General features: G+C 51.2%; 1 protein-coding gene across 1 annotated transcript; it reads right to left on the reverse strand.

Moving 5' to 3' along the window:
- Positions 1 to 2,965: 2,965 nt before the first annotated feature.
- CLDN18 (claudin 18) lies at positions 2,966 to 18,741 on the reverse strand. Its single transcript, XM_017839515.1, has 5 exons — positions 18,522 to 18,741; positions 6,615 to 6,779; positions 4,600 to 4,705; positions 4,171 to 4,281; positions 2,966 to 3,347 (listed from the first exon to the last, which is right to left on the reverse strand). The coding sequence occupies exons 1-5, from the start codon at positions 18,739 to 18,741 to the stop codon at positions 3,179 to 3,181; spliced, it is 771 nt and encodes a 256-aa protein (XP_017695004.1). The 3' UTR covers positions 2,966 to 3,178.
- Positions 18,742 to 19,944: the final 1,203 nt, after the last annotated feature.

Below are 19,944 nucleotides of genomic sequence, written 5' to 3' on the forward strand. Positions count from 1 at the left end.
TGGGAAGCCATTCCCCCTTGTCCCCTCACTCCAGGCCCTTGGAAATAGTCTTTTCTCAGTCTTTCCTGTAGCTCCTTCAGGCCCTGCAAGGCCACAATCAGGTCACCCCAAAGCTTCTCCTCTCCAGGCTGAACAATCCCAACTCTCCAGCCTTTCCTCCCAGCAGAGCTGCCCCATCCCTCTGACCATCTTGGGGCCTCCTCTGGACTCTCTCCAACAAGTCAGAGCCCAAGCCCCAAGTTCTCCCTGGGCAGGAGGAGCAGCTCCAGGGCTGGGGGTGCAGCTTCTCCCAGCACAGGATCCTCACACTCCCCGAGGCACCACAGGAGATGAGGCCCTTTCCAGCCACAGCCATGGGACAGTTTCACAGCAGGAGTGGTCACACCATGGACACAGGAGCAGTGTCCCAGCAGGAGTGGCCACACCACAGCCATGGGACAGTGTCACAGCAGGAGTGGTCACACCATGGACACAGGAGCAGTGTCACAGCAGTGTCACAGCAGGACTGGTCACACCACAGCCATGGGACAGTGTCACAGCAGGAGTGGTCACACCACAGACGGGCTCAGCCAGAAAGGATTCTCCCCTTTGGAATGTTTTTTTTTTTTTTTCCAGTGACATTCCCTGCATTGAAATATTCCATCCCGCGAGTTTTGGGGCCGAGGGAAACGAAAAGTGATGCTGGAAGATTAGAAACCTTCCAAGGGCAGGAATTCCTGGATCCAGGTCTGCCTCAGCTCCTGCCCACACTCTTGTCATCTACACACATCCGAGTGTAGCCCAGGGAGAACCAGCTCAGGGAATTTGTTGGAGAATTTGTGCTGCATAAAAATAAAATGTAACTCTCCGAGCTGCTTCCTTGGGATGCTTTTAGTTCTAACACAGCCCTCAACCTGCTTTTCAATTTTTCCTGGGGGTTTTCCCGCCGTTTCCATCCCCCTGTGTACCTTCAGCTCGCCACTACTTGTGTGTTTCCTATCTAAATTAAACATTCCCCTGCTTTTCAGCCCCTTTCCAGTGGAGCTGAGAACATACCGGCAATTTTTTTCCCCCTCCTAAGAACAATGAAGTATTTAGAAGTGTTTAATCTCTGCCTTGAAACTGAGCTCTGCTCCTCAGAGAGCTCCCAGCAAAGGAGCTCTGACTTCAGCACCTCGCTGACTTGGGGTCCCCTGATGCTTCTCCACCTGATTTTCTGGGATTTTGTCTCAGCATGTGACTAACAGGAAAAAAACACACCCTAATCTTTTATTTTTATCCTCAATTCCCGGTATTTGTCCATCCTCCTCCCAAGAAAGAACCTGCAGGACCCAAAGCTGAGGGGAGTTCAGCTGAGCAGGAAGGTTGGAGATGTTGGTCATGACACGGACAGAACAAATGGAAACAGCTGGAAACAGTGATTTTGGTCTTTAAGATTTTTCTTTTTTAATATTCACGTAAAAAAAAAAAAAACAAACAACAACCAACAAAACAAACAAGCCAAAAAATAAATCCAGCATGCAAAAAATAAAAAAAAGCAGAAAAATCTAAGTTTATACTGAGAGTGGAGATAAAACCATGGAAAAGAGTGTCAAGGTTTTTAAGATGGAATAGGATTTACCTCTGCAAAACTGAATTGTTCTCCTTCAAACAAGCCCATCAGTAGTAGGAAAGGGAGGGTGAGCCCTGACATCCAGCAGGGATTTATCCCAGGTGGCAGGAGGGGCCAATGTCCAGCCTGAGAGGGACCAGGAGGTCTTCATCCAAGAGTTGGATGGAAGCTCTTCCCACCTCTCTCCAGCCATGAGCTCCCAGGTGTTCCCTCCTCCTCCTCCTGCTGCCCTTCCCCAGGGGCAGCAGCTTCCCCCCTCCTGGACCTTGCTGGGATTTGCCTCTGGGATGGTGGCTGTGGGGAGTTGGGGACAGGGGATGGTCCTGGAGCAGGGATGGACATGGAGGTGGTGGACCCAGACTGTGCCCACTGGGAGCACAGCCTGCCCCCTCTATCCCTGCCAGCCACCAGAGATGCCACCAGCCTGGTGGCAGCTTCACCCGCCAAAGGCCCAGCTCTGGAGGGACGTTCAGCTCCACTCTGAACCCTCCAGAACATCAAACCAACACCAGCATTTCACCAAAACCACTGTGCCAGTGAACTCCTGCAGAGAACCATGACAAGTGGTGCCAAAACCTCCTGCAGGTGCCCAACAAAGTGGCCACTTGGGAGGGTTTGGAGCCCTTTTTTCTCCCCAACTCATCCCTTCGCTCTGCTCACGGGCACTTTGCAGAGCTTTGTTAGGATGTGCTCTGGAGCCAGGTGACAGCACAGAGCTCTGCCCTCCCACCTCAGCTCTCACATCCCTTCCTCTGACCCCTTCAAATCAACTCCCTCTCTGATGGCTTGGCTGGAGGAGGCAACATCCCACCAAGGAGTTAATCTTCACATCACTGGGGGAAGAATTAACACAAGCAAGTCCTGGTGTTGGTGTGGAGTTAAATATCTAATGCTCCCTGGGATTTCTGCTCCAAATGTAACTGTAATTAATTCTAAATGAGAAACTCTCCTGGCCTCATTAAAGATGACATCTGCAGGAACACTGGTCACACACAGAGGTTTGGAGCTGTTACAGCAAAGATCTGTTGTAGGAATAACAATGGATTATTCATATTCCCTGGAGAGATCAGAAGAAATAAATACACTTTGGTATCACGGGTTACAGCAAATGTCTAAGGAACATAAATCAGATTAAATCTCCCAGCAGATCAGTACAACCAGCAAAGCAAAGGTGTGACTGAGCAGGAACAGTCACCAGGGAGGAGAATTCCATGACTGTGGGGTCTGTTTGCATTGGGCACATCCAAAGGGACACGGCTGAATTTACTTCAGATACACAGCTATTATTAAAGGGGAAATTTTCACTATTGGAATAACTGGGAAAGGGCACAAGGCACCGCTCCTGGATATCAGTTTACACATAAAACAGGAGCAAAATGTTCTACTCTGAGAGCACCAAAAGGCAGTGTTTTGTTACAGACCTCCTCGTGGCAGGCAGTCCAATAAAACTGATGTCCAGGATGCAACCTCAGAGTAGAAAACACGACAGAAAACACAATCCTGTTCACAGACTGCTTTGGTTGCTGCACTTTTTGCTTCTGAAGTTACAAATACACGAGAGAGCACAATCTGAGCCCAGAAGGTCTGCTAGACATAGTCATATTTGGAAGGGTAGGAGCGTCTTCCCTCCTCACTCCGAGGAGCTTCTTCATACCCTGGGCCCTTCCTGGTCTTTGGGTCGGGCTCATAGCCCTTGTAGGGCCCCGTTCTGTAGGAGATGTTCGGTCCTGACGCGTTGTAGGACACGGCTTTGTACCTGGAAGAGACAGAAGAGGTTCCATCAGGCACTGGGGGGGTCCGGGACCACCCAACCTGGCACCCTCTGTGCCTGTTTGCTGCTGGATTTTAGGCAGCTTCATCATCACTTGGAGACACTCAGTGAGCTCAAAACCATCCACTCATGGACAGACTGCAAGTCCCTTTCCTGTTTTTTCATGAACTTATGATTGCCTTCTCATCAGTAATTCCTTGGTTGAGTGAAGACCCAAGTACAAGAACCAGCTGTGTAGGCGTACAAAGTTCTCCCTGATGTGGCTGCCCCATCCCTGGAAGTGTTCCAGGCTGGGTTGGATGGGGTTTGGAGCAACCTGGTCTGGTGGGAGGTGTCCCACACGGCAGGGGGTTGGAATTAGATGGTCTTTAAGGTTCCTTTCAACCCAAACCACTCCATGATTCTGCATAAATCATAGGGGTCACCTGATGCAATCCCCACCTTCTAATGATCTGCTGTGCACCTTGCAAATGAAGCTGCAATTAATGGGCCTGACTTCACCAGCACATTGCAAATTTTAGATTTTAAGGTCTCTCTCCTGCTCTATTTGTTTGCAAGTCACACAGGCAAATGGTCTCTTTTGACCCAAAAAGGGCAAATAAATAAACATGTATTGGTGGAGTTGATGTAGTGCTGGGTTAATGGTGGGACTGGATGGTCTTTTCCAACCTAAATGATTCTGTGATTCCACCATCACAGTAACTGTTGTGATGGGGATCTCACAGACACGTCCTGGGCTGGTTGGGTGCTACCCCAACAGCCAGGGTTTCAGGCAGCACCTTCCCACGTGTCCCACAGCTCAGCTTACCGGGATTCCTCTGGAATGAGCCCTCTGCAAGCCAGGCACATCATGATGCCCCCCACGAGGGCCAGGCCGCCGGCCACCCACCCCACGAAGAGGGCTGAGCCGAAGGTGTACCTGTGGGACAGAGACTGCTCAGGGCTGGGCAGGGGCCAGGCTGCTCCCCCAGAACACACCGAGCCTTGTCATCCTCCCCCAGCCCCTCAGGAGTGCCCAGAAGTCCCTCAATGGGCTCCCCACCTCCTCCTTGAGCCGCAGGAGCAGAGACATCCCAGCCAACATCTCCAGGGCAGGTAAGAGACTTTATCTCCCAAGGGGCTGAATCTTCCCAGTCCTGTGACCATCCCAACGTCCTCCCAGATGGCCCTTTCCTCTGGCTGTAGCCCTGAGGGAGATCCCCCACCACAAAGCCCCCTGAGCCAGCTGACCACCCACCTGTTCTGGACGTTCTGCATCCCCTGGTACATGTTGGTGGTGGACATCCAGAAGTTTGTGACCAGCATGTTGGCAAACACGGACACGCCGGTGATGGCACACAGGCCTGGACAGGAGAGAGGGACACACTGAGACCCACACGGTTCAAAAGTCACCTGTGGCCTTGGGGAAGCACCTTCCAGCTCTGGAAAGCTGGGTGAGACACTGCTCTGTGTCCTTCAGCAACGCAACACATTACACTTTTCTGCCAGGATTTCCTTGCATTTACAATTCCGACAGCAGGAATGCAGTGTCACCCCCCACAATCCCAAATCATCCCAGCAGGAATCTTCCTCCCGATGTGTTTTCTCACAGAAAATGAGTTTAACAAACATTTCAGCAGCTGAAAATATCCAATGTTAAAGGTTTGTTTTACAGTGACAAACGTGGACAAAAGGTTCCCTGCCAGGAATTATTTTTTTGAGTGGAAAACAGGTTCTCTGCCCCGTGGAAGAGGAGATACATTTGGTTCACAACCTGCTCATTGCCAGGTCTGGCAGCCCAGCCTCAAGAGGTGGGACCTTCTTCCATCCGTGTGCACAAGGGCTCAGGGTGATGCCCAGCCCTGAGGAGCCTGGCAGGGATGCCAATCCCCTGTTTTCCTTAGCAGAGGGATTCACAGGACACTTAAACATGGAATCCCAGGATGGTTTAGATTGGAAGGGACCTTAAAGCTCCTCTCATTCCACCCCTTGCCATGGGCAGGGACACCTTTCACTGGACCAGGTTGTTCCAAGCCCCGTCCAGCCTGGCCTGGGACACTGTGGAAGGAGGAACAAAACAAAACTAAGTGTCATGTGAGGATTTTTGGCCCAGATATATGGACTCCAGATCTCCTGGGCATCCAAAGTCCTATTTATCATTCCTACATCCACCAAGACCTCTGGGTCTTTCCCAAAACAATTCTTCACAGCACTGGGGAGGTCTGAGCAAACCTTTAACACTTCTCCCCCTTGTTTGGGGAAGAAACAACCTCCAGCTCGCAGAGATCTGACCAAGGGCCAGCTCCACCAGGCATGTGGGGGCCCAGCTCCTCACCAGCTGAGCCTGGGGACCTTGTTTGGAAATGGGTGAAGGCAACCAAGGGATCTCCCATCCCAGGAGCCGGTCACATCTTCAGGAACACACGAGTGGGATTTTCTAATTGCCCAAATTCTCAACCCACTGACTCAAAGGAGTAAAACCAACCAGCCTGCTCCACTGGAAGGTGTCCCTGCCCATGGCAAGGGTTTGGAATGAGATGGTCTTTAAGGTCCCTTCTGATCCAAACCATTCTGTGATTCTGAAGTGACAGTTTTAACGTGCAAAATTAAAGCTGTTTTGCAGAATGTTGTTCCTCTTTCCAACTTGCAATTATGAAATACCTTTAACTTGAGTTGTATGTCTCATGTCCCAGCAAAAGTCAAGTGTTGGGATTTTAAGGGTTTTAGATAGGGGCATTCTCCTTCCAATCATTAGGATATGGATTTGATTTGATTTGATTACTATCTCAGAAAAAAAGAAAGTAGGAAAAGCTCTAAGTGATGTGTTAAGCATTTAAAATGAGGTAGTTGGGCAACACTGGGCATTCTTGCTGCCCTCCTGATAACCCAAGGTATTTAAAATTATAAGCTGAGCTATGAAACCCCTAAAATTATTCCTAAAATTATTATGTATAAAGCCTGAAACTCATAAAAAATATGATACATAAATAAACGATAAAATAGTACATGACAATAACAAATTAAGAGAGATGTTTTCCTTTGTGAGCTTTTTTTCCAAGTCTTCCTTGTTCTGTCCATGCAAACTTCTGGTTTCTGGGTGTTTTTTTTACTAAGCAGAGGTAGAAACCACTTGACCCCAGGAGGCCGAGCTGGAGGACAGATGCCAATAACTCCGTGAGAGCACCAACGCTTTGGGTGGCTCCAGAGCAGCTGTGTGGAGAGCTGGCCACCCTCAATTCCAGGCACAGGGAAAACGGGACACCACCCACTTACCAGCAACAATGAACATGATGCCAGAGGTCAGAGTCATGTTGGCTTTTGCAGAGTCCTCCATGGTCCCGATGCGGATGCACTTGAGGGCAAAGATGCAGACGAGGAGGCCGAGGATGCCCAGGACGATGCCCACGATCATGAGTGCCCTCACGGCCTGGAACATGGCTGTGGGACAGAGGGAGACACAAGCAGTGACTGACAAGAGACTTGCCAGAGCCTGGGAGCGTTTTAAAGGCTGGTTCTGTCTGAAAAGATAAGTATTAAGGAAGAAAACCTCGGCAAACGGGCGCTGGGTTTACACTGGAGTGTTATCTCTGGAACGGGCTCTCTGCCCCAGCTTCCCAAGGAGTTTGATGGCTTAGACAGGATGTTTTATGACTGTTCATCAGTCATGGTTCATTCAGCTGAAATTCATGGAGAAGAGTTAGTGGGGAGCTGGGAGAAGCACGAATTGTTTCATTACTAAATTGCCTAAGAAAACACTCTTATTTTTAATCCCTGAGCAGCAACGAAAGCAGACAGCTCCACCCAGCTCTCCATGATACTTCCAGCTACTGCATGGCTCCAAACGCAGTTCTGGATGTTCCTGATCCAAAGGAAAGCACATGGCACAGGAGAAGAGGAAAATCATCTTGACAAACATTACACACCAGCAAAACTTTGGCCACGACCTCCCTCCCCACATCCCTTCCATGGTGATTTGTAACAGTCCTGTATAAAACTGTCCATGTTCATTAATAAAGCACACAAATGCCCCCAGCCTGAGTTTGTCCAGCAGCCTGCCATGAGGTGGGAATGCTTGTTTGGAGGCAGGCTGGGATGCTGGTGGGTCATTCCTGAGGGAGCTGAGGGCTGAAGGCAACAAAACCCCTCAAGACTCCCTAGAAAAATAAAGGGGAGATCAAAGAGAAACTTGCACCTTTAAAAACAGAGAAGTGGAGGGGGAAAGGGGATGTGAATACCAAGGTGATTCTCTAATAAGGTGGCACATATCCCATCTTTCCTGCAATCCAGAGCTGGCCCCAGACACTTCTCCTTCTGCTCTCCTGGGCACAGACAGGGAGGCGGCGGCGCTGGGAGGGGGGGCCGAAAGCATTTCAAGGGCTGGTGGGACTTGGCTGGGACACTTTGCAGCCTTCTCTTGCCCTCTCACGAGCTCTCCCAGCCCTGGGCTTGGCTCTGATGCTCCCCAGGCGTGACTGTCCCTCTCCAGGGAAGGTGACTGGGCTCATGGTGGGGTGAGAAGGGCAAGGAGAGTGTTCTGCAGCCCCAGGGACTTCCCTCGGCCTGGCTGTCACCCCTTGGGATGCCCAGGGAGCACGGAGCAGACTCTGCTGGCTTCACACAGGGTGGGCAGGAGGGCAGGGGTGGGTGCTGGCGTGCTGTGAGGCACCAGCACCCCGAGCAGCAGCGCTGGCACCACAGACTCACAGAAACAGGCACCCTGCCACCCACAAACTAGGAACACACCACCCTCTCCCACCGGCAGTCCCACCGGGGCTGCCTCTTATGACTCAATTTGCCCTTATCAGCCGATAACAAGTGCTAACGAGCCGGGGATTTTCAATCTGCCATTCATCAGCCCCCAGGTGCGAGCTCATTAGCTGTTCTCCAGCGGAGAACAAGGAGCTGCGGATACGCCTTATCAGCCCTCAAAGGTTGTTCCGCAGCACCTGATGGGAAGCACAAAGCTGCAAAGAGAAGAAAAGCTCCATCTCATTTGTCTTTACAACCACCGAAGTTCCTTTGCAAGTGCCTTTGTTTCAGGGCAGGCAGGAGAGGCTGATAATCCAGCAGCAGACACCGGGGATCCTGAAGGAGCTCCTCGTCCCTAACACGGTCCTTCATTCCTGGGTGTTTCCTACAGACCTTATGGTTCCTTGGTGTTATCATGAGGTGTTTGCAACCCATCAAGAAGGGACCCTAAGCCAAGATCTGACAGAGAGCTTGTTGGTCCCCAGGAGATGTGTTCCTGGTGTGTCCATGGAATGACACAAGAGGCCAAGCAGCCGAGGATGTTGCACTTTTGCTGGAGCACTGAAGTCCAAGTTGGTGAATCTCCATAGAAAAGGAGCTGTTGGGAAGGGGAGGGAGTGGAACACAGAGGAAAAAATGCCAAATAGCCATTCCTGTCTCCATGAGAGTGACTTAGGCACCATCTCCACAAAGGGATGGGAAGGAGGAGAAAGTTCTCCCATGCCATGAAGGCCTCTTCACTTGGCTCCTGGGACTGGAAGCCCTTTGGAAAATGAGCACTGAGGCTTCAAGTGCATTTCTACCAAAAGTCCTCTGAACAGAGGTGAATGACCTCCCACAGCAGGGAGTGGAAGGGTTTAGACAAACAAAATAGAAGAGTAAGGAAAAAAAACGGCCTGAGGAGCAAAGAGCCCTGGAGTTTAGGGCAAGCACAGAAACCACCGGGGTTTGGGATAAACCTTTTGCATGAGGGGAGAGAACTTGGCTCCATATCTGCACACCTGATTTCTGTACAAAGGGGTGGTGTCCCACAACCAGGGAACAGCAAAAATTCAAGTTTCTTCACCAAAATAAATGCCAGTGATCTGAAAGTACAGTTTGCATCCCTGTGTTTTCCAGATGCAAGGGAAACCGGAGAGTCCTCTTTCTCCCCAGAGTAGTGAGAGGTGAGGAGGTAAAACAACTTTAAGTGATTTAAGGTAAAAATCACCTGCGTTTCTGTTGCTGATACAAAATTTGGAAAAAAAAATGGAAATCTGACTTTATGACAAATGATTGATGGGATATAGAAAGTTTAGGGAAAAAAATACGGTTTTTAAGTTAACCCAATTCAAACAGGGGCATTCTTTGCTTATGTTTTAAGGTATTCATCAATTAAATGGACACATAAAGATCCAAACTGATAGAATATCTCTAAGACACAACAGAAATTGCTTGTGATATTGCTTTGCATATTTGCCATATTACCTAAAAATAATTTAAAATGTAAAATCTGGATTAAGATAAATTGACACCAAAAGGATGGTTGCCATTGTCTCACTGCTCTTTGAAAACCAATCACCTCCACACAGCATTCTAAAGATATATATAGTGACAACATTTAGATATATATAGTTTGATAAATATATTTGTTATTCCTTAAAACAAATGGTGCCATAGGAAAAGGGACTCTAAATATCAGGTTTGCTCCTCTAAATGGAAGAGAAGTGGCCTGAGCAATCCTGAAGAAAACCAGAGACACATTTACCCCATCTCAGCCCTCGGGCTTTCCTCAGAAAGCAAACCCTGGTCCTCGGCAAAGCTTCCCAGAGGGAAGCCAGGTTGGCATCCCTGAGGATACAGGGCTGGAGCCCACATCCAGTCAGAAGGCCTGTGGGCAGCAGTCATTGCTGGGACCTGTTTGCAGTTGGGCACCACAGACACTCCCAGGGCACGTTTCCTGCTGGCTGGCACCAGAGCTCCCAGGCTGGCTGCCCCTCTCCCATGGGCCAGGAGCACTGGAATACCCTCCCTTGCAGTGGGAGGGCAAAAACAGCTCTTTTGGTAAAATTGGCAAGCAAACAGGAAAATAACACCCCCCTGCAATCGATTCTGCAGCACCAACCCTGCCCAGGTAATGTGGAGTGACCCAACCCGCCTTCCCCTGCTCCTCACCCTTCCTGCTCTCAGGTGGATTTCTCCAATTCCAGTTTTCCCTTTGGAAAAACCAGTCCTTTTCATTATTCTCTGCCAACACACAGTTCCACGCAGCTGTTTGCCTGGAGTTCCCATGCAAAGGGACAATCCCTGGGGGTTTAAACACCCTCTCTTCCCTCACACCACCGGAGCTGGGCTGATTTATGCCTGTACCTGTGATGCTCAGCCAGAAATCACCCCCGGGTTGCTCCAAGTTTCTCCAAGGTGTAACTTCCACTGAGTAAAGGTATTTTGGCAATAAATAAACACACACATTTTTACGCTGAGTAGCCTGGAAACATTATTCCTCCCAAAGGAATAACTCCTTCGGGAAGCTCCTACTGCTTCATTTCTGGATGAGAACGGCGCAGAGCTACAGGAGGAGCTCCCGGGTCAAACCTGGAGCATGTTCAGCCCTACCTGGCAGGCCGAGGATGGTGAAGTAGGGCCGGCACTCGGTGAAGCCGGAGCTCTGCCTCACGCAGCTCCTCCACAGCCCCTGGTACTGGAAGACGGCGGTGACGGGGTTGTCGTACAGGTCCTGGGTGCTCCACGTGTCCGTGGCCGTGGCCACGATGGTCCCCGCGACGCCCAGCGAGGCCACCAGGAAGCCCATGACCTGGCACAGGGTGGTGGACATGGTGTGTCCCCGGGAGAGCAGCGAGATGCCCGGGGGAGCAGCAGCACTAATGGGAGCAGCCGGGTCCTCTCCCCGAGCCACGGGAACGCGGCCGTTCTTATCAGATGCTTTCCGTGGAGCGCTGTTTGCTCAAAGTGTTTTTGCAAGATAGTCCAGTTTCACTCTGGCTGGGGAGGTTTGTGCTGGCAGGGCTGCAGATATGAGCTTTTGTCCTTCAGAGTGCTTGTCCTTCCCCCTTGGAGCAGCCACGCTCTGCCGAGTGTTGAGTAACCCACTTGGGGCCTGTGCCGGCCCCAAACCGAAACCCTGCGCTGCCCCTCGGGCTCCTCCTGCCTTCCTGGCACAGGGAAGGACCGTGTTCCCAGGGGAATTCAGCCCAGGCCACCCTCTGCTTATGCCACCAGCCCAATACGGGGGATCTCGATACCCCAGCACCCGCGGAGGTGTCCCCACAAGAGGCACGATGACAACCGGGGACACCAACAACAACAACCAGGGACACCAGTGGTGGCTCTGGGAGAGGGTGTAGGGCCACCAGCCCAGCCCAAGGACGTGGCTGCTCCCTGCAGGCCCCTGGAGCATCGCTGAGGTTGTGTGGGATGCTGATCATGGCACAACCCAAGGCACCAAGAGCCCAGCAAAGCTCCTCCAGCCCAGCTCTCCACCCGCCCACATCCCAGCAGCCAACACGTGGCCCCACTGAAACCCTCGGGGGAGGAAGGAGAGCACAGGGACCATTGGGAAATGGCCTTTTTGTGGTGCTTGTCTGCATTGACTGGAAGGATGGTCCTGGAAAAGGGGTGGGGATATAAAAACCAGGAAATTCATTTCCTCTGCACGGGGGAGAAGTGCTGGGTTTAGAGGAGCCATATAAACCCACCGTGCCACTGCCAGCAGAGCACAGTGAGCTCCAAGGACCTTCCAGACTTCACACTCATCCCTCCCCATCTCATACTCCTCTCCACTGATTGCCTTCAGCTCTGACCTAGAAACAAATTCCCACTTTAAGCAGTCCTGGTCCCCCTCCCTGCCACAGGCACCATCAGCACGTGTGGGAGCCACGAGGAAGAGAGGAGAGGCTGTTTCTGTGCATGGAGGAGTTACAACGGGGTTACTACCCCTTGGATTTTGCTTCTGCCTCCTGGAGAACTCCCTCCCAGGACCCCCCTTTGGCTCGTGGGGCTGTGGAAGCTGGTGGGCAGCACACAGAGATGTGCTGGGCTCTGCTGGGGCAGCCAGAGCACCATTCCATGGCTGGTGGCCACAAGTCACGGCCACCACCGGCCCAGGCGCGAGATGTCTTTGCTTCCAGCAGTTTTATTCAAATTTCCTAATTTTCACTGACTTTGGCAAGTTTATGTGCCAAGTTGCCAGCAAAACTAATAAGGGGAGCAAAACTCATAGAAGGGAGCCCTTGAGAACCAGAGGGGGCAGGAACTGCTTATCCTCTGTGAGGGAGAGGGCATGGGCTAACATTGCTCACCTTGGATGAGAACATTGCTCATCTTTGTGATAAACCAAGGCTGGAGAGGACCTAGAAGCTGGGGGGACAACTAGGGATGGGGAGGACCTGGAAGCTGGGAGGACCTGGAAGCCAGGAGGACAGAAAGGGTTCAAACCAGCAAGTGGCCGGTTCTCCACCTCATCCTTTGTGGTCCCCCAGCCAGAACTGTGTCCCAGCCCAGAAGAGCTGGTTGTACCCAACCCCTGATGCTGCTCAGCAGCTCTCCAGGATGACTCTGCTCCTTCCCAAGCCCCAGGACTCGCCTGCTTTCTTCTTGCTGTCTGGTGGTAAGAGACCACATCCCTTTTTCCAGGCTGAACCTCTTCAAACCAGGTCAGAGGAACAGCTGTTCCTCGCCCTATCCCAAGGGTGGGGCCACCCTGCATCCTGAGTGTGCAACATTGCCCAGAGAAATGATCCCAGAGACTGGTGACAGCTCCAACTAACCCCTGGGGAGGAAAAAGCAAAGGACAGGAGGAGAATTAAAAGGGCAAACGTATTTTTTTTCAGAGCCACCACTCCTTCCTCAAACCCTTCCTGCTGGTTTCAGCTGGAAGCAGCTGGAGCAGCTCTTCAAGCCCACCTTTTCTTCTCCTCCTCCACCATTTCTCATCCCAAGCTCCGTCGCTCCCCCAGGACACCTCTTGGAAAGAGGGACATCTCCTGGATGTGCCCTGAGCCAGGGTCTGCCACTCAATCTGTCACCTCACACACCTTTCCTTGGGGACAGAATCTCCCCCTGTTGATGTGAGATGCTGCTTCTCCTCCACCCTCTTACTCAGGGACACCTAAACCCCAGAGCAACCCAAAAATATCACCAACAGTCTCCAGGAAAGCCCGGGTGGATGAGCCTGGCTTGGATTTTGAGGGCCAGATTGAATCATGTCTCCAAAGAAGATAAACCAGCTCAGGGTTGTGAATCCCCCACTGAAGCCTCATGTTTGCTCCCTCAAAAATGGAGCTGAAGAAGCAATTTTGGTGATGATGCTCGTGCTGCAGCCCTGAGCTAAGAGCCAGACAAACACCCAGCCACGCCAAGCTCTCCACGTGGTGTCATCTTGGAAGAGTTATTGTGGTTGGGGGGGTTCTGTTTGCTCATCCCTAAAAATATTGGCTAAGGTGTTATCCAGCCATCCCAGCATTTGCTCTTTCTTACTCTCTAATCAGCATCACACTTGGAAACAGTGGGAAGTCAAAGCTCCCACAAACACCTTCCTCAGTGGCTGGTTGAAGCAAAGTTCTGGAGAAAAAACCTGAACTTGTTTCCATCCCACCCCTTCCCCAGCACATTTCCTCTGCCCCTCTCAGATAATTCTGATTTTAAGCTTATTTTTAAAAGTTGTTTCTGAACCACTCGGGGAAAAATATGTTTCCCTTTGCAAAAACTCATCATCCCATTTCCCCAGATAACAGAAGGTCACCTGGGAGTTTTACCTGGGCTGTGGGCTCAGAGCACACCCCAAGAGGTGGTTGGGTGATAGGAAAGCTGTAGGACAAGTCTAAGCATCTTTAGCACCACCTGATGCTCCTCTCCAGCCACCTGTGGGAGATGTCCACAGCCAGGAGTGGCTGAAGGATGGATTGCTCTCCAGCTTGCTGGTTGAAAGCTTGAGCCAGAGGGTTTCCCATGTCCCGTGGAAACGCTGGGAAGGGGCTCGATGAGGACACAGCTCTTGCCAAAGCCAAGCTCCCTCTCCAAGGAGCAAAGAACAGGGCTCCCGTGACTATTGGGACATCTCCAGTGGTTTACCCAAACCAGGGGAAGGAAGGGGGCTTTGTGCCCACTCCCCTCTGCCCCCTTTTTCTCAGCTCACCCTTGTTTTATCTGCCCAGGCGTCGGCTCTCCGTTATCTCAGACCGTTCCGGGCCCATGGCAACCCCGCAATGTTATCGCTGCCTCTCCCACAAAAATCACCTACAGCTCATGTTTGCTTTCAAATTTGCAAATAGAACTCACACCCTGCCAGTTGTTCACACCGTTCCAGCTTGTCCAGACCCAGCCAAGGCAAACCCACCCTTCTCCCCCTGCCCTCCACTGCTGTGACGAGCGCAGGCTCCAGGAGCGTGTGCTCCACCAGAAGAAGGGCTGAACGGCCCTTCTGGAGCTCAGTGGGGAAAGGGGGTCATGGAAGGACCCTATCCCAGCTCAGATCCACCCCACTGGTGTTCAGATGGTCCAGAGGGTCCTTTGAGGTGGCCCATGAAGCTGCGCTGTGCCCCAGATGCCTACGAGCTGTATCCCAGCCCCACATCTCCACAGCCCCTTGGATTTCCCTTGCCTTGCTCCTCTTCCAGCCCTTATCCCAGATCCTTTAGAACACTTTTAACCTGTCTCTCACCTTTGCATGGTGTGAAGGCACAAAGCAGTAAGAATGTGACACAAGCACCCAGCTCACTGCCACCTCTTCCCACCCCACGTGTCACTGGGGGTTGGGGTGCCCCAGACCCCTCCAAGGGTCCCCCATTGGCTCTTCCCCCATCCCTGCACCTCCTTCAGCTCCTGCTGGGAGTACAAACCCCCCCCCCCAGCCCCACGGGTGCCCTTGGTGGGTTTATGGCAAGTCTCCAGCCCACTTGGGCCACCTAAATCCTTCTGTGCACAAAACTGGGTCTCCCAAGGCTTCAAGAAGGTTACAGGAGTTACCTGCAGATATTTCGAAATTCGACTGGGTTAAGGGATTTTAAGCAGCAAAAAGAACATGGAAGAGACTTTCCCATGGCCACCACCAGTGGAGGTTTATGACAGGTCATCAACAGCCCCCATCCTCACAAACTTTGGGCATGAAAGAGTTCCAGGGAGCAGAGATGCTGTTCCTTGGCTGGTGGGATGCCCTGTCTCCAAAAGCAAGGGTTTTGCCACAAAATGTGTGCTGGTTGTAGGAACTCAAAGAGAACCTTGTCAGAACATGGATACAGAAGGAAGGAAATGCAGAGAAGCCAATGTTAATACCTCCTAAACATGAATTCTCCCAAGGAAGATCTGTGCACCTCTGCCACCCTCTCTCACCAGCCAGCTGAGAGCAGCTGTGTCACAGAGAAGTCATGGTTACATTCCCAGGGGTTGGTTTCACTCTGACCCCTCTAACATGGACATTTTTACTGGCTGGAGAAGTTTAACAGGCTGCTCTCAGGCTTTCAAAGCTTGCTGTTGGAAAAGCAAAAATATTCCTCTGTTTCAAGCCCCCAGAGCTTTGTTGCCTCAGCCCTTCTGGAAGGGTCGAAAGGGAATAAATTGTCTCCTCAGAAATGGCTGAAGCAGGTTCACTGAGCTGGGAAAAGGACACCAAGAGCAAACAGGAAAATCACTGCCCTTGTTCCTGCAGTTTAGCAAACTTGGAAGCAACTGGAAAAATGCTCCTTTTAGCAGAAGGTGCCTCTTGATTTCCTCATGAGGTGAAGTTCCCAGCCTTGCCCGAGCTCAGCTACTGCTATTTGTGCCTTTTTTGTGTGTTCTAATTCCGTCTGTGTCCTCCAGACCCTCCCACGCCAAACCAGCAGCAAAAAACAACACGAGAAAGCCAAATCAGAGCAAGCAGGTTCAGTTCTCAAGTGACATATTCCACCAGAGACTGACTGTTTATAGCTGAGCAGCAAAGAACCCGGGTTATTTCTCATTTTCATCTGTTATCTTGATTTTTCCTCCATCTATTTGAAATTAAAATTCCCAACCAAATTGAAGATAGATGATGGGCAAGACAGGTTTAATCTTTGCTAGGGGAGCGAGGGATTGAGGCAAAAAAACCCTTGGAAAGCAAAACTTCCTTGATGTGCTCAGGTCACCTCGCTGCTTGTGAGAGTCCTATTATTTTTATTCACTCTGGCACTATTGTTCCCAATATAAATTGCCATTGTCAGAATAATAAATAGGGGTTTATAATGGAAATGCTGACAAACCATTAACCACGGGGTGGGTAGAGAGGGGGGTTTAATGGCGAGCGAGGTGAAAATAAACATGGGGAGGATGCTCTTAAATAATATCTTAAGTTAATAATTTGATTTTTTAGCCTCATTTCCCCCCCACTCTGGTTGGGATAAAGTTGCCCTTTGCTGGTGGTGGGTGGGAAGAAACGCCTTTAGGAGCAGATGGATCTGGGAGACGGAGCCAATCCATAAAACACAGCAATGGGGAGAGTGGGTTTGTGGCTCCTCCAGAGACTGGGAAGTGTCAGCCAATCTATAACAGGAGGGGGAAACGGGAGCAGGGAGGGGGGGACTTCTGAAGAATTCATTAAAAAGAAAGGAAAAAATTCCACCTCATTTTGTAGGGCAGAGCTGATAACACCGGTCACAAAAAGCACATAAATATTCATATTCCCAGAGATCCCCCACAGCCCTGAGGGTTGGGGCGTTCAGGCACCCACCTACCTTTATATTCAGATTTATTTTAAATTTCTTTCTTAGGGTCTTTCACATTTCTTTTTTGGGGTCTTTTAAATTTCTTTCTTGGGGTCTTTTAAACCCCTTTTTCATGGGTGGCAGCAGAAAGCCGGCAAACCCAGCTGGGAATTCCTCCAGAAGGTGATGGTTTCCCTGGAAATCCTGATATTTAGGATAGGATGCTCATTCCTGTCATGGCTGGGAGGGATCCACGGAGCTTGTGGAATGGAGGTAAGGAATCCCAGACTCATGGAATCCCAGATTCATGGAATCACAGGTTGGAAAGGACCTCAAAGACCATCTAATTCCAGCCCCCTGCCACGGGCAGGGACACGGGCAGACTGAACTCCCACAGCCTGTCTCAAAGCAGGAAAATCCTGCTCCTGCAGGAAATCCACCCCCCCCCCCAAAAAATTTCCATTTTAGAAAACTAACACCCACCCTACAGACACCAGTCTGCAGGTTTGGGAATTGCCAAAAAAATCCCTTTTTTTCTTTTTGCTGTAACGCTGAGCTTAGTGACAAAGATATTTGGAAAGAACAAAACCCCCCAAATCTCAACTAGTCTGGTTTCTTCAAAGATTAAAGCAGTTCCCGGAGCTGAACACTTGAAAAGTTTAATTGCTTCTTCCTCGGAGTCACATTATTTTGTCATTTTAAGCTTTTAGAGCAGCAGAATTGAGGCAGTTCTGCGGCGTGCTGTGGGTGTATCTGTGTGTGGGGAGGATTTGGGTTTTTACACTTCAATTTATTCTTCATGTGGCAACTTTAATCTCTTTATAGAACCATAAAGGTTGGAAAAGTCCTCTAAGACCATCGAGTCCAACCATTAAACCAGTAATTAGTTGCTGGAGTCGAGTTTTACCAACCTGTCCTGCCCTTTGCTCCACGAGTTTTCCCTCGGGGAAGCTGCTCAGCTTTGCTGACTGTGATGGAACACAAGCCCTGCACAAACACCCTTCTTTGGATGTCCAGGCAGGATCAGGCTCGTTTCCTTCTAGGAAAACACGTCCCTGGCACCTGCTCTGGGATGTTGCAGCACGTCCAACACCAGACAGCAGCTCTTCCCTCCATCCTCGCTGTGTCAAAGCACAGAGGCCAGATGGGTGGAACAGCCTAAGTGCCTTTTTTCTCACTGTATTAAGGCAAGAAAAACCCCCAGATAATCCTGTTGTAACCTAATTGTTTGCACCCCGAGATACTCCAGGCACAACCAGCCCGGGAATGATTCCCGTGGAAGAAGAAAACTGGAACCAAAGGAGAATTAGGGGGAAATCCACCCTGGTGGTGTTAGCCCGTCCCGAAATACTGTGAGCCAAACTGTGACATATCCTCTTAGGAAAGGATCTGCTCCAATGACAAGAATATTAGTGGCTTCTGCTGGGAAGCCACACAGCTGGAATTCTACAGGAGGAATCGACCCCACGGCGCAGGGGACGAGTTGCCCCATGGAGCAGCTCTGGACAAACCTCAGGAACACGATCCAGAATCAGCTGGGGTGAGTTTTGCTGATCCTCCCCACTCTGGTTAGGACAGAGTTGCTTGGCCACGGGAGGGGGCTTGGGTGGAGGTCTCTCCAAGGGACCTGTTACCCAAACCGGGGGAGCACCCGAGATCCTTTCTGGCTGGAATTCGGGGTTCCCGCTCTGCACTGAAAACCACCCATCACAGCCACTCCCACGGAGCTGCTGGCAGGTGCCCCCCACCCCCTGCCCTGTGAGCCAGCGGGCCCTACCTGGCAGCCCCAGGATGGTGAAGTACCCTCGGCATTCCGTGAATCCGGAGCTCTCCCGCACGCACGTGCGCCACAGGCCCTGGTAGTTGAACACGGCGGTCACCGGGTTGTTGTACAGGTCCTGGGTGCTCCACTGGTCCATGCAGGTGGATGCAATGATGCCCCCGATGCCCAGGGCAGACACCACGAAGCCCATGGACTGGCAGATGGTGACGGACATGGTGCCAGGCGAGCAGGAGCCTCCCTGAGCCGGGTGTGGGGCAGGCAGCCAGGGCACGGGGCACTTTTAGCTGGAGGCAGCGCCTACGTCACGGATGGAGTCAGGAGAGGCCTGGTTGGCACCACACGAACCTCCCCTTCCCTTTATCTGTTTCTGGTGAGATAATTTTCCCTCGCCCGGTACCGAGAGCCGTTTGTTCCGTGAACACCTCGCTCTCTGTTTACCTTCTCCCTCCAGGCAGAGGTGCAGCCAGCACAGGTCCCACGGGGACCAGCAGATCCCTCTGGAACAGCCAGCGGAGAGATCCTGCAGGAGCAACTCTGAGCTCCGGGAGAACAAGCACAGAGGTGCCTAAGTTGGATGAAATGGATAAAAATTACGGAGAGCCTAATCCTTCCCTGGCAAGGATGATGCTTTTGAGCCAAGGGGAGAGGTTTAGGGTGGATATTAGGGAAAAATTCTTCATGGAAAGGGTTTACTGAATCCCAGAACTTTCTGAGTTGGAAGGGACCCACAAGGATCATCAAAGTCCAACTCTTAAGTGAATGGCTCATCCAGGGATTGAACCAGCCCTGGCACAGCTGCCCAGGGCAGTGGTGGAGTCCCCATCCCTGGAGGGATTTAAAAACCCTGTGGATGTGGCACTTGGGGACGTGGGTTAGTGGTGGCCTTGACAGTGCTGGTTCAGACTCGATGGTCTCAGAGGGCTTTTCCAGCCTGGCCGATTCCATGATTTGTTACTGTGCCTCTGTCTGGGGCTGTTTGCTCTGTTTGCTCCACCAAAACACTTCAGCCAAGCTCAGTGTGTAAAGGAGGGAGTTCCACAGCAAAGGGCAGGCCCTGGGGTTGGGGTGGACCTTGCTGGGGGGAGGGCAGGCTGGGAGCACATGGGACAGGCAGCAGCTGCTGAGGAGTGAATGGGTAAACCTACAGTTTGCTGGGGGAGCACCAAGGGCAATAAACAAACAGGAGAAGCTGGATATCCTCATTCACTTTAAACCCCTCATCCAAATATGAATTGAGACTTGTTTAGATGGACAAAAAAACAGGGCAAGAAAAGAATGACTTTTCTGCTCCATCTCTCAAAACCTCCTTTCTTGCCCAGTTTTCTGCTGGTACGGAAAGGGGGATGTGCAGGAGAGCTGCTCCCCGTGGGAGGGAGGGGATGACAAGCCCTGTTTCAGCAGTGCCAGACTCACACTC

Source organism: Lepidothrix coronata, unplaced genomic scaffold (genome assembly GCF_001604755.1).
Source record: "Lepidothrix coronata isolate B3197 unplaced genomic scaffold, Lepidothrix_coronata-1.0 Scaffold429, whole genome shotgun sequence".
Lineage (NCBI taxonomy): Eukaryota > Metazoa > Chordata > Aves > Passeriformes > Pipridae > Lepidothrix > Lepidothrix coronata.

Coding starts and splice junctions, on each gene's coding strand:
- CLDN18 (XM_017839515.1), bottom strand. CDS start 18,741: ATGTCCGTCACCATCTGCCAGTCCATGGGCTTCGTGGTGTCTGCCCTG. Junction 4,282..4,599: donor ATGCAGAACGTCCAGAACAG/GTGGGTGGTCAG, acceptor TCTGTCCCACAG/GTACACCTTCGGCTCAGCCC. Junction 3,348..4,170: donor CTCATTCCAGAGGAATCCCG/GTAAGCTGAGCT, acceptor TGTCTCTTCCAG/GTACAAAGCCGTGTCCTACA.